The sequence below is a fragment of the Lepidochelys kempii genome, chromosome 8 (assembly GCF_965140285.1).
Source record: "Lepidochelys kempii isolate rLepKem1 chromosome 8, rLepKem1.hap1, whole genome shotgun sequence".
NCBI lineage: Eukaryota > Metazoa > Chordata > Testudines > Cheloniidae > Lepidochelys > Lepidochelys kempii.
The window spans coordinates 98,005,259-98,019,702 of NC_136387.1; the positions used below are offsets into that span (position 1 = coordinate 98,005,259).

Sequence of the window (14,444 nt, forward strand, 5' to 3'; positions counted from 1 at the left end):
GCACCTTTCCATTTTTTTCCATGACAGCTCTTTGCAAGCAAAAAAAGCTTTCCCATCAAAATTTAGAGTGATCACCAGATCTTCCTTCAACTCCTACTTGTAGGCTCTGCTCTGCTCTCCTCTCCTCACGTACCTACAGTACACTGCCATCTGATGAGTTAACTGGGCAGTGAACTGAGATTACTGTTACACAAAAAGTGCTCATTTTAATATGTAAACTTAAATAATGAATTCTGGGCTAAGGCTGCCTTTTTTTTTAAACTGCATGTTTGTACTGCACATAGCACAATAAGGTCCTGATCCTTGATTGAGGTCTCTATGTGTTACTGCAGTATAAATAATTATGGATCAGAACTAATATTTTTATCGAGGGACTTAAATTGTGGATAGCCTTCTTCAGCCACTGAAATGGGAATCTTGAGATCTGGGTTCTAGTTTTGGTTCTGCCATTCTTGTAATGCTGGGTAAGTCACTCACCCTTTCTGCCCTGATTTCCTCACCTGTTACATTGAGATGGCACTCTTCTGCCACTTACGGGCAGTGAGGGTAACTTTCTTCTTTTTGTGAGGTGCACAGAAATTACAGTGATGGGCACCACAGACATACCTATTAGATAAATAATAAAATAAGAAATTAGAAAAATCCATAAATGTAACATACAAAAAGGTGAGGAATAGATTGAAGGCAGAAGTAAAATTTGTAAATTTCTTGGGGAAGTGCCTGACTTTTTTTACTTTAGAAAGTACTATATGAGCTGCTTGTAAAAGAGAAAATGCTCCAATAGCATATTGGATACTAGATACTGTACGGCAGAGCAATACCCTTAAAAATACAGCATATTTAGTAGTCTAGTGTTTATGGAATGAAAGTAATTGTTAACTGTAAATGCAGTAGTAGAAAAGGGTAAGATCTATGTACAAGGCAGTTCTCAGAATTTCATATACAGCAGGCTGGGCTCTGTGTAGGTGCATGGGTCTTCTCACACATAGTAACTCAGAGGTAAACTTCATTTCTAAAAGCCTGGATGTGGGATTGATCTCTGATATAAAAACACTTTTCCTTGCATAGCCAACAGGATTTTGTATTTTAGCTCTATTAATCATAAGCTAATTTTGACAAGACAAAATTTGTAAGTCAGTTTACAGCAATTCTGAGTAACTTCCCACCATCACTAAAAATGACATTATTTTCAAGCCTCTCCCCATTACATCCTAAATGTCCGCAGTTCCTTTCTCCCTTTGTTTACCCCTGATTTTCTAGCCTTCGTAATATTACTTTAAACAGGTTGATTTCAGACAGCCCTAGCCCTTCCCTTTATCTTGTACTGTTTATCTCATCCCCCTTAGGAGTCTGTTGTGTAGGCCAGTGGTTTTCAAAGTTCTTTTCTGATGACCCAGTTGAACAAAATTGTTGATGCCTGTGACGCAACGGAGCTGGGGATGAGGAGTTCGGGTGGTGGGAGGGGCTCAGGGCTGGGACAGAGGGTTGGGGTGCGGGAGAGGGTCAGGGCTCACTGTAGCTTACAAAAGCTTATGCTCAAATAAATTGGTTAGTCTCTAAGGTGCCACAAGTACTCCTTTTCTTTTTGCAAATACAGATTAACATGGCTGCTACTCTGAAACCTAATATTAAATATGCTAACTCTTTCTGTAAACTGAAATTATTACTTGGTGTTGATCTAGTACGATTTCCATTATTACCAAGAAACTAAATAAATTAGTATATTAGAATATAATTAAACATCAGAGGGATGTAATCTAGTGGTCTGAGCAGAGGAAGGTTCTAGGTTTTAAATTCTGATCCAACTGTTTTTTGGATAAACCAGTTAATCTGTGTTGCCGCAGATGGACGTTACCTTACTAAAATGTTGAGGATTCATTTATTTTGTGAAAGTGCCTTGAAGATAGAAAATAATAATTCTAGAATCATCTCATAATTTTTTAAAATAAATGTTTTACTATATTTCAGTTGTGGCTATAATTTTGGAATCTCTGCCTTGACTTTTTCATGTTTTTAAAAAGTTAGCCCTCAAAAGATAATAGCATTTTGACTCTATCCCTTTGTGGCTCTAGCTATTGCTCTGCAGTGAGAGGAATACAGTTACTACTTTTCAGTGGCCAAGGAAAAGAAACTGACAAAAATGTTTCTCTGCAGGATCTTCAATGTGAAGTGAAGAGGGAGAGCAGTAATCTGCAGAAGCTGCAAGCTCAGAAACAGGAAGCACAGGAAATCCTTAATAGCCTCGATGAGCAAAAAGCCAAGTTAGAGGAGCAACTTAATGATATCAGGCAGAAATGTGCTGAAGAGATCCATTTGGTAAGTTCTGGTAGTTTATATCCATAGTAGTCCCTCTTTTCAGTTGAGACAGTTATTGATGGGAATCTGCTCCAGCCCGCCACTGGAACAAAATAGCCCTTTTAATGAGGGACTATGGTTGGGAGAGGAGCATAGTTTGGGTAGGAGAAAACAGTGAGATACTTAGGTCTGTGTGAAGAACAATAAGTGGGGAAAACATCATTCAGTTCAGTGATTCCCTGTTACATATAGGTCCTGCCCATGCTAGGGTTGAAAACATGCTGAAAATCCTTGTTGTTGTAGTTGTAGCTAGCAGCATTCTGACACTGTTTCACTGAGCAATGTAGACAGATGCTTTTTCTGTAAACTGTACTATAGGCTATCAACTCTAGATAATCTATAGCAAGAATTTAAACTATCCCCTCTACATATAGCATCCTAACAGTGTTATCAATATAAAAATCTGTCCATGTTTGTCAAGGAAACCATGCTAAAATCCTGTTAGCCATGATGATATTTTAACCCACTTGTGGCTACCACTGCTTTAATCTTAGCGTAGATATGGCCTTAAATCTCCAGTGGGAAACATACAATAATTGCAGCTGGGATTTTTCCTGATTATTTTTTGGTATTTGAAAGTAGCTTTTGATAAACAGATCATATTTTCATTGGATTTGGTTTTTTATTGGATTTGGTTTTAATGAATGAAGTTTTTCTTCATTCTGCAGATTGCCTCACTGAAGGCTGAAGTAACGAGTCAGGAATCCAAGATCTCAACATATGAGGAGGAACTGACCAAAGCTCAAGAGGAGCTGAGTCGCCTGCAGCAAGAAACTGCTGAGCTAGAGCAATGCATAGAGTCAGGGAAAGCACAGCTGGGACCTCTTCAGCAGCATCTGCAGGATACACAACAGGAAATCAATTCAGTAAGGCATTGTGGAAATTTATCAACAAATCTTTATATCATAAGAAGACCCCCCTTTTGGGGGGGGTTTTCTTTACTTTGCTCATTTTTCTTTTGGTTCCTTATACAAATTTTGTTTCCTACTAACTGGTTAATATTACTGGCGTCTGATATTCATTATCAGGTGATGCTATATGAGTTATGGTATTTCTATTATTAAAGTCTCCAAGGTCAATGAGCTTCTGTTTTGGATGATACAGGGGCCTCATTTATATTACAATGTACATTTTACTTAAAAAATTTAATAATTTTATAAGAAAATTTCTTCAAAGTGAGGAACTAGCAGCTGCCTGTACTATACTGAGCTCAAGTCAGTGCTGCTATCTATGCTTTGTACTCCAGCCCTGACCCAGGACAGCCTTTGCTCTTCTGCTCATTGATTCATCTTGAGTAGAAACTTCAAAGGTTTGTGTTCGTATTGTGATTTGGAGCATTGTCACTGGAGATTAAGAGCAGGTTAAACAAAAACCTGTCAGGGATGGTCTAGATAATACTTAGTCCTGTCTTGAGTTCAGGGCACTGAATTTGAGGTCCCTTCTAGTCATATATTTCTATGATTGCATAAATGGGATTACATTGAGAACCATTGAATGTATTTTCATTTGTGTTTGAGACTAGTTATCCAGAGATAAAAAACTGGTGCAGTAGCCACCATGCACACACGTGCTCCATATAGACCATATTTATTCAGTGTTCTGTTTAAAAGAGCATTGTAGCTCCTGTTTGTAACCACTGAGTTGAATTAGTGCCCCTCTGGTTATACTGTAGGTCTGAAACCTCTTTTCTTTCTCTGCTTCCCCCCACGCCCACACTCAACTTTATTTTTGCTAGTGGTTGACTCTGTTCCCCTGGGCTACTCCTGGACAGCAGTGTAGCTAATATGCATCTTTGTTTTTTGCTGTTTTTCTTTCTCTTGAATGCCTTACCAATTTTTAGCAGGATACTTCTCATTTGATTGGAACGGTGAAGTGCACCTCTAGAGGCCACTGTTAATGCGGCTTTGTTTTTCATGCTAGAGAGCACTGTGATCAGGGTCCTTCTCCCTGCTTGGTTAAGGCACAGTCACTTCTGCTAATATACAAACCAGATCTTTTTTTATTTTGAATTCCACAGGTAAGTCTGTTTCGTTAGCTTTGAACCTAAAAATCTTAATTTAGTTTTTTAACCTGACGATTTAATGTTGGGAGTTTTACAGCCATCATCGGTATGTTGTTACTGTATGCTTACATTTTTATTTTTGGTGTTAAGCCTCACTTCATATGAATTAATTAAAAAATTATATTTCCTTTAGAGATAAAGTACAGTATATCCACACTCCTTGATTTCAGCCATAGGCATGCAGTTTAGAAGCTGAGTAGCAAACAAATGTATTTGGCATTGTTGCATCACAGGGTATGTGAACCCAGGTTGAGAGAGAATGTCTTTGTCTCCAGCTGCTCATTCCTTTTCTTCCATTAGCAAAGAGGTGCTTAAGACAGTATCTGTCCCTCAAATTTATTCTTGAGTGGTTAGTTGTATTTTTCTTGCCGTAAGTAGCAATCTTCTTTGTTTTTTAACAGATTCTTGAATTCATATTTTCTCTTGATCTTCCTGATTTCCTGCTCTTCCCACACTTACAAATAATGTACAGAAAGTACATTGGTGGCTGTGGCAGGATTGTCCAATGGTTAGGGTATTAGCCTGGGACTCAAAAGATGCTGGTTCAATTTCCTACTCCTCTGCAGGATTCCTTTCTGACCTCGGACAAATGACTTAGCCTGTCTGCCTCAGTTCCCATCTGTAAAATAGAATAATACTTCCCTACCTTAGAGGGTGGTTATGCGGATTGTGAGATGCTGTGATGCTAAAATAATGCATACAAGTGTAACAAATGGTACAGATAGATAGTAGGTAGATGTGAATATAGATCTCCTTATGGTGACATCCCATGAGCTTTTTGGTCTCAAAAATGTCTATTAACTCACCTTTGGAGAAGATGACTAACGTGTAATTTTTGTTCCTTTAAAGCAGGAATTCTGATACATTTTTTTCTCGTTGTTGGCTTTGCAATTTTGTCTTAACTTCGTTAAAAACAAAAACTACTAGTTGGGGCCTAATGCAGCTTAGCTGTGCTGATGGACAATGGGATCTGTGACACTGCTGTATATCTTCAAAGTACTTTATGAATGTTAATTGCTCCTCACAATACCCCTATGAGGTAGAGTGGCATTTCCCAAGTGGGGAAACAGTGTGAGAGAGATTGTGACTTATCCAACTCTACAGACTAAGTTCTCATCAGAAGTGGAATTAATCTGAGTTCTCAGCATCTAGTTCTGTTCTTAGGCCACATTGCTTCTCCTCTTCTAAATTTTTTTTGTGCTAATAATGTTCTGAACGTCACACCTGAGGCTGAAACCCAAGAGTGTGGCTCTGTTATTCCTCACTTTCAGAAATCAGTAATTTCAGGTACATACTGCATTCTCTCTCTCGTGTGTAAGCAGAAAAAGTATGTACTATGTTCTCCTGCTGCTATACTAATATATGTATTTATGCTATCTCTTTGCAGATGGAAACAAAACTGTTTGAGCTGAAAGAATTGGAAAATAACCAATTTAACTGGCACACTCATCCACACAACCTACTCGTTAATGGAACTGCAGATCATTCTAGCCTTAGCAACAGCAGCAGTGAAGCTGCTAACCTTAATGAGAATGCTGAAGGGGAGAGTTCAGCAGAAGCTGAACAAATAAACCACGAGTCTCCAGTGAGTAAAGTGTTTTGATTGCCTTCTTAGTTATTATACAGTATAATAGTGAAATCTGAGTGAGTTAAAGATGTATTAAAGCTGAACTTGTTGTTTAAAAAAAGAGGCACAACAAATCAATGTCATTTTATCAAAGATCATATTTCATTTTGTTGGAAGATTAGTATCATGAGAGCAGGCAATTTTCATTTGGATGACAAGTGACTTCGTAGTAATTTGATTTTGTGCAATACACAGTTGTCACCAAAACAAGTCTCTCATAAATTTAGTGATCTGAATTGATATTCCCTGTGTGCAAAAGAACAATAATCTTCTACAACTTAGGTAGTATGTACAGAATGAGAAATAGTACTGAAATCTAAAGCTGCTCTGCTTGCTGAATTTCCTTTTTTTCTTGGGTTCTTGGCTTTCACTGCATCTTCAGAGTTCTCTAAGCATTTAATAATGTTACAAAATATAAAGATGCTCTTGGTGCATAAGGTATATGTTCTCTTTTTAGGTATTTGAATAGGCTACGGTATGTTTGTGTCAATTTGGCATATGGAAAATCAATATTCAGTAGATCTGTTCCTTTTTAATAGGTGTGTTTTACAATTATATAGTGGGCATAGTCTTTTGTTGAAGCATATTCCATCTCTGAAACAGAAACCCTTTCATATTCTAGAGGGTAGAATCTTATCATATGTGAACGTCAGTGTTCTTGTTTGTTGTAATAGGTAAGGAATAGCCCTGAAACAACAAATGCTGCTATTGGAGAAGAGAAAGAGACCCTGACTACAACTGTTAACAAAAAAGTGGGTTTGTACAGATGTAAAAACTGAATATAGTAAGAAATCTTTACATTGTTTGAGATGGATTATGTTCACTTCCAATCACTGAGTCGCCCCATGACCATAAAACACTTATTGTCATAACTTTGATTTCTATAGTTGCTTTTAATTTTGGGTATGAATGTATGGAAAACTTTTTTTTCATTTCATCTGGTATACTGAAGATTTCTGTTGACTGACTTTTCATTAGTGAATTAAGTAGAATTGTAGTTGGTCTTTTAACTTTTAGTATCCTTATTTCTCTAAACTTCAAAAGGCAAACATTTTATCTAATTTTCTGCCTAAAACATTTCATACTTTTCCCCCTAGGAAGATCCATTTGCTACAGAATCTCATCCTCTGCCTGATCAAGTTACAGAAGCCAATTTAGACTTCTTCCAGTCTGACCCTTTTGTTGGCAGTAAGTAGATTTTTCTGTTAGCATGAATTTCCTGGAAGAGGGTTAGTTGTATTAATGTGTCTTAAAAACTAGTGTGTATTTGGACTGGAATTGAGTTTTATAGTAGAAGAATGGTTTTCCATTGACTGCAGTTGTGATGGGGTCTCCGAAATCTACCGGTGCATTGTGAAGGTTTTAGTCCAAGCACCAGAAGAGGGTAGCCATTAGTGTCTCAAAAACTGAATGTGAGAGGAGAGGTTTGCTTTTGTAGTAGCCATGGCAACTGCTCCTTCATCAACACCTCTTCTGCCTCCTCCCAGAGAGAAGTTTTATGCTGATACCTGTTCTGCAGAGGCTGTCTTTCTGTGTTAAAGAGGAGGGCAGATTCAGTCTGCTCTATTTTATGGAAAGTTTGGGCCTAGTCCTGTAAATCTAACTCAAGGGAGTAGTAACTTGCACATTAGTCGGACTGCACTGGTCCTATTATTAAAAACTCAGGATTTTCCAATAGATGTTACTGCTGTGATTTTGTATTCTAAGCAAATATGTAGGCAAATATTGTGGTATCTAAGCATTTACTATCAGTTACCACAGAGTCATCTTGGAGATCACCACTTTGACTATATTCCTACTACTAGGAAATAGTGGTAACAGTTATTTGTTGGCAAATGTTGACTTTAATGCCAGCTATTGTAGTCCCACTGAAGTCGATGGAAATACTCCGACTAGTAAGGGTTGCAAAATCCTTTGTAGCTTGCTAGGAATCTGCAACGAAGTGATCCTCAGTTGAAAGCATCTTTTTGCTAAAAGATTTCAGTGCTTTTTCCTTTTTTCATTACTTTTAAACAGGTGATCCTTTCAAGGATGACCCTTTTGGGAAAGTTGGTAAGTAGATACTAAAGCTCTTAAATTTAAATTTAATACTTTGTAAATATCTAGTGTGAAGGACTAGCTGCCTCAAAGGATTGGTAATAGATTATGTAAAAACTTTCACATCTAAATCACCTGTGAATCTGAGCAAGGCAGTAATGACCTGAAACAGCTACCATTTGCTTTGTGTTAAATATGTTTGGGCTCAGTAGTTTTAACTCAGTTGTCCACATCAAATTAGCCCCATTAATACCGGCAGTAATTGGCCCTTGGATGTGAGTCTGCAGAAAGGCCAAGGACTGAATAGCATTGTACACCAAACTACTCTTTCACCATGAGAAATAGCCAGAGTTGGGTTTGAGGCGCATTGATAGTGGTGTCAGTGACACTGTGCTGTAAGTGCCCGTTTAGTACCTGTCCTGTAGCTAATTGGGACTTTAATCTTGAGGGCTATCAATCCGCACCTTTCTCTAGCACATCAAATTAGAATGATTGTGCAGACAGTGTCATTGCATTGCCAGACCCTGACCTAACTTAAAGGTGATTATTCTCAGTGGACTAAAGTCTCTAGATGATGATAGCATTTTTAGCAGAAGTGGAAAACAGAGCCAGTTTGATCGTTATGATGACACATAAATTCTGAATTTTTAAATGTCACCATTTTTATATAACTTTATATGATACTATTTCAGTATAATAGGCTGGCTAATGCATTTGTTTCAACTTGTAGAGTTTTTTTGAAGTGCCTTTCTGCATGCTGTGTGATCCTGTCCAACCTCTGATGAACTGGAATAGTGTGATTCTAGATCTAACGTTTTTTGTAAGAATTGCCTGTCCATATGACTGTTTGCCAAGAGTTAGCACATCAAACAACTTTCCCTTCCTCTCTTAATGGGAGAAAATCCTAGGTTTGCTTTTACATGCTGGAATTTTGAGTAATTACAGTCAAGAATATAAGGATTCTCATTAGCAGGTAAGATTTCTAGAGGAAGTTGTTATGGAGTGCAGAATCAAAGGAATTTGGGAGCAATTGTTCAACTTGAAATGTTCCAACAATACTATCTCTTGATGCAACTTTTCTAATGTTGACAAATGATAAGTTCGATAAAGCAATGTTTCAATTTAGCTGAGAAATGCATTTAAAAGCAGTGCAGGCTATTGGAATGAGCTGCCCTTGGTCGCTTATCCTACTGAACATTTACACCGAGTCTTTATTCAATGAAGCATTACCCCTCATTTTCTGCCACCCTGTGAAGTTTTCAGCAACATACATTGTAGCATCTGTAAGGGTAAATTGTTAGTACTGTATGTGTGGTGTTGGCGTGTTGGGGCATAGCTCAAAGAGGGCTGAGTTAAATTTGCACGTACTTGTAATTTCTGGTTTTCCAAGTTTTAAATTTGTTCGTTTTTGTTACGGTTTGTATGTTTATTACGGTAGTGGCTAAGGGCCAACCAAAAATTGGGCCCTATTGTGCTTGGCACTGCACAAACACAGAACAGCAGACAGTCCCTTCCCTAAAGAGCATACGATGTAAACAGATAAGACAGAGAAATGATCGGGGAGTGGGGTAGAACACACAAGCAGAGTGACCAAGATGATGGGAGCAAGCGTCATGTTAGTGTCACCATTTAATGTTTTCAAGTTGGTATAAGTAGGAAGGGATAAGATAAATGGAAAGAAAAGTGTAGGGAGAGAGGACGCTGAAGGGAACTGAGGGAGGGCAGAGGATAAGAGGGGCATGTATGGAGTGAATCTAAGCGGGAGAGACTGTGAAGGGGAGAGAAGGGGAGAGGGTTGGAGCAAACAGCACATGGCAAAGAAAGTCCAGTAAAAACTGTAGCAAGTTTTCTGAATGTCTGAAGGTCCCTGCTTTGGCTGCCTCTGCAGCTGCCCTTAGCAGATGGATTGTGGTTTGTCCCTGCAGTTTTTCCTCAAGACCATATGGTGGGGGGAGGGACGGGAAAGGCACCACCTGGGTCCAAGTTTCCCCATAGTGTGTACAGGGGGAGGTGGAGATGTGCCTCTTCAGAGTTCTGGGTCTAGAGGGTACTTTGGGGAAAGACCTCTCCAGTTGGGCCCCATTTTACCCCTTGACTCCGAGTGCAGGAGTCACTGCTTTGGCTGGTTCTGTTACCTTAACTCTTCATTTCATGGTTTACAGATACTTAAATTAAACACTCTCCACATTCTGGAAGGGCACAAGGCACAACTGGGCAACCTTGAATTCCCTTGGTTTTAAAAAAATAATTCTTGGCAACCTGTGTACCCCAGCCCAGGTGTTTCCCTCTGCTGCCTCTGGCTCGCCGTGCCTCAGTTTCCCCATCTGTAAAAAGGGAATAATAGTACTGCCCTACCTCAGTGTTATGAGGATAAGCACATTAAAGAGTGTGAGGCAGTTAGATACCATGGTGATGGGACACCAGAGATGTACCTCTTATTGATTCATTCATTCATTCATTCATTCATTGGAGATGGATGCAGGGATTTGGGGGGGCAGATCTGAAATCCCTCCAGCATCCCCCCTTCTGCATAGTACTGCTTCCCTCCTTTGAACTCCACTCTTCCCTGGAGTGTTCCAGCATCCCTGTTCTGACCACACCATATTTTCCCCAGCTGCTCAGACTCCCTTACCGCTGCTCTTACTTGTCCAACATTTCATCTATCAAGCCCATACACACGTCTCTGCTCCTTTGTGTCTGCCCTCCCCCCCACACACACCCACCCACACACCCCCCAGCTCCACCCTCTTCCTTATCACTCTGTGCACCTGGTAAGCTTGGAGGGGTTTTGGAGTGGTGGGGCTGTGTAACTATCCCACTGCGTAGGAAAGATAGGAAGTATAGAAAGAGACCACTCTGGTTCAACCAGGAGATCCTCAATGATCTAAACATCAAAAAAGAGTCCTACAAAAAGTGGAAACTAGGTCAAATTACAAAGGATGAATATAAACAAATAACAAAAGTATGTAGGGACAAAATTAGAAAGGCCAAGGCACAAAACGAGATCAAACTAGCTGGAGACATAAAGGTTAACAAGAAAACATTCTACAAATACATTAGAAGCAAGAGGAAGACCAAGGACAGGGTAGGCCCATTACTCAATGGGGGGGGGGGAAATAATAACACGAAAATGTGGAAATGGCAGAGGTGTGTAATGACATCTTTGCTTCAATTTTCACCAAGAAGGTTGCTGGTGACTGGACATCTAACAAAGCGAATGCCAGTGAAAATAAGGTAGGATCAGAAGAGGCTAAAATGGGGAAAGAACAAGTTAAAAATTACTCGGACAAATTAGATGTCTTCAAGTCACCAGGGCCTGATAAAATGCATCCTGGAATACTCCAGGAGCTGACTGAGGAGATATGAGCCATTAGCGATTATCTTTGAAAAGTCATGGGAGACTGGAGAGATTCCAGAAGACTGGAAAAGGGCAAATATAGTGCTAATCTATAAAAAGGGAAACAAGGACAACCCAGTGAATTACAGACCAGTCAGCATAACTTCTGTACCAGGAAAGATAATGGAGCAAATAATTAAGCAATCAATTTGCAAACATCTAGAAGATAATAAGGTGATAAGTAACAGTCAGCATGGATTTGTCAAAAATAAATCGTGTCAAACCAACCTGATAGCTTTGCGGTAGACGTGGTATATCTTGACTTTAGTAAAGCTTTTGATACGGTCTTGCATGACCTTCTCAAACAAACTAGGGAAATGCAACCTAGATGGAGCTACTACAAGGTAGGTGCAAAACTGGTTGGGAAAACCATTCCCAGAGAGTAATCATCAGTGGTTCAGAGTCATGCTGGATGGGCATAACGAGTGGAGTCCCACAGGGATCAGTTCTGGGTCCGGTTCTGTTCAATATCTTCATCTATGATTTAGATATTGGCATAGAGAGTACACTTATAAAGTTTGCGGGTGATACCAAGCTGGGAGGGGTTGCAGGTGCTTTGGTGGATAGGATTTAAAATTCAAAATGATCTGGACAAACTGGAGAAATGGTCTGAAGTAAATAGGATGAAATTGAAGAAGGACAAATGCAAAGTACTCCATTTAGGAAGGAACAATCAGTTACACACAAACAAAATGGGAAATGACTGCCTAGGAAGGTGTACTCCGGAAAGGGATCTGGAGGTCATGATTGACCACAAATCAAATATGAGTCAACAGTGTAACGCTGTTGCAAAAAAAAGCGAACATCCTTCTGGGATGTATTAGCAGGGGAGTTGTAAGCATGACAAAAGAAGTAATTTTTTCCGCTCTACTCTGTGCTGATTAGGCCTCAACTGCAGTATTGTGTCCAGTTCTTGGTGCCACATTTCAGGAAGGATGTGAACAAATTGGAGATTAAAGGTCTAGAAAACATGACCTATGAGGGAAGATCGAAAAAATTGGGTTTGTTTAGTCTGGAAAAGAGAAGACTGAGAGGGGACATAACAGTTTTCAAGTATGGAAAAGGTTGTTACAAGGAGGAGGAAGAAAAATTGTTTTTCTTAACCTCTGAGGATAGGACAAGAAGTAATGGGCTTAAATTGCAGTCGGGGAGGTTTAGGTTGGACATTAGGAAAAACTTCCTGTCATGGCAATTAAATACTGGAATCCAGGTTTTCTCACCCTCCACCCCCCCACACAAATTCACTCTCCTGCTGGTGATAGCCCATCCAAAGTGACAACTCTTTACACAATGTGCATGACAATCAAGTTGGGCTATTTCCTGCACAAATCCAGGTTTTCTCACATCCCCCCCCACCCCGAAAACCTGGATTTGTGCAGGAAATAGCCCAACTTGATTGTCATGCACATTGTGTAAAGAGTTGTCACTTTGGATGGGCTATCACCAGCAGGAGAGTGAATTTGTGTGGGGGGGGGGGGTGGAGGGTGAGAAAACCTGGATTTGTGCTGGAAATGGCCCACCTGATGATCACTTTAGATAAGCTATTACCAGCAGGACAGTGGGGTGGGAGGAGGTATTGGTTCATATTCTCTGTGTATATATAAAGTCTGCTGCAGTTTCCACGATATGCATCTGATGAAGTGAGCTGTAGCTCACGAAAGCTTATGCTCTAATAAATTGGTTAGTCTCTAAGGTGCCACAAGTACTCCTTTTCTTTTTGCGAATACAGACTAACACGGCTGTTACTCTGAAACCTATAGAGGAGCTGGTGCTCTGCTATAATATGAAGGAAGCTGTACAAAATTACATTTGTTCTTAAGACATCAGTCTAAAAAGAACTAGCAGGAGTATTTAAAAGAAATGTTCCTTAAACAGGTCCATTGTTTTTTTTTTCTGCAGATCCCTTTGGTGGTGATCCCTTCAAAGATTCAGATCCTTTTGCAGCTGACTCTTTTTTCAACCAATCCTCCACTGATCCTTTTTTGACTGCAGCGACTGACCCTTTCAGCACAACAGGCAACAGCAATAATCCCGCAGTAAGTTCGATGGGAGGAAAGGGGAGGGGTAGTAATAGTTTGTTCAAAATTAGATGACCTTGTATATTTGGATACACTCAAACACATGAGGTATTGGGTATTTTGGGTAGTACATGGATATTTTTCTGGTAAGTATTAATTTCCACTGGAAAATAGTTTAGTGTTTTTTTAACTCTGCACGTACAGCCCGCTGCTAAATGCTATTCCTAGTCAAATTTCTACTAGAAAATACAGACACTTCCTGGGTTAAGCAAATCCGATTTACACAAATCTGAGCTTATGGAAAAACTTCCGTAAGCTAGAAATAGGAGGGGCTGGTTTGTTTGGTTGGCTTTTGTTTTGTTTTGTTTTTTGCGTAATAGCCGGAGATACGTTTTCAACTTACACAAGGCATTCAGGAACGGAACGCTTGAGTAAGTCGGGGAGCGTCTGTAGAGGGTACTGGGAAAAGCATGTAAAATTATGATGTAAAATATTAAGATGTCATTCCTTAGTTCTACATTTTTTGGAAAATAATGCCCCTAAAAAATTAAATAAACTTTGCTAAAAATCCTGAAACAACACCTCTATTGCGAATTTCATTTAATTGAAACTGCTAGTTTAACTAAAGGTCACTTGTGTCCTTGGCATAGTCCCCAACTCCATTCCTGTGTTGTGCAGGCAGCAGAAGCTCTCCTAAATTTTGTGGGAATGTCATGCCTCCTTCTATGGAGCTATAGGTACCTCATAGAACCAAAACTTTCAATTATTTAAAAACATGACATAAAAGATTTTAAGTTTCTGCTTCCTGCCCACCAGAGTCATAAATCAGAGTTTTACAAGCAACATGGTCTAGTGGCTAGAGTTCCAGATTGGAGTCAAACTCTTGAGTTCTGTTCTCGAGGAAACATTAGTCAGGTGCTTTTAACAGACAGGAGTGGGAACGAGGAG

The 14,444-nt window shown here is 39.5% G+C and overlaps 1 protein-coding gene across 6 annotated transcripts in view; it reads left to right on the forward strand.

Annotated features, from left to right (window-relative positions):
- Positions 1-14,444, forward strand: part of EPS15 (epidermal growth factor receptor pathway substrate 15) — a 111,302-nt gene that overhangs the window by 78,854 nt on the left and 18,004 nt on the right. For 5 of the 6 annotated variants that reach the window (XM_078854126.1, XM_073357728.2, XM_073357729.2 and 2 more), the window contains exons 14-20: positions 2,155-2,316; positions 3,024-3,221; positions 5,805-6,002; positions 6,719-6,796; positions 7,142-7,232; positions 8,061-8,096; positions 13,378-13,514. In XM_078854126.1, coding sequence (XP_078710252.1) covers positions 2,155-2,316; positions 3,024-3,221; positions 5,805-6,002; positions 6,719-6,796; positions 7,142-7,232; positions 8,061-8,096; positions 13,378-13,514 — 900 coding nt within the window. The remainder of the gene's footprint in view (positions 1-2,154; positions 2,317-3,023; positions 3,222-5,804; positions 6,003-6,718; positions 6,797-7,141; positions 7,233-8,060; positions 8,097-13,377; positions 13,515-14,444) is intronic. The other variant, XM_078854125.1, reaches the window with a different exon arrangement.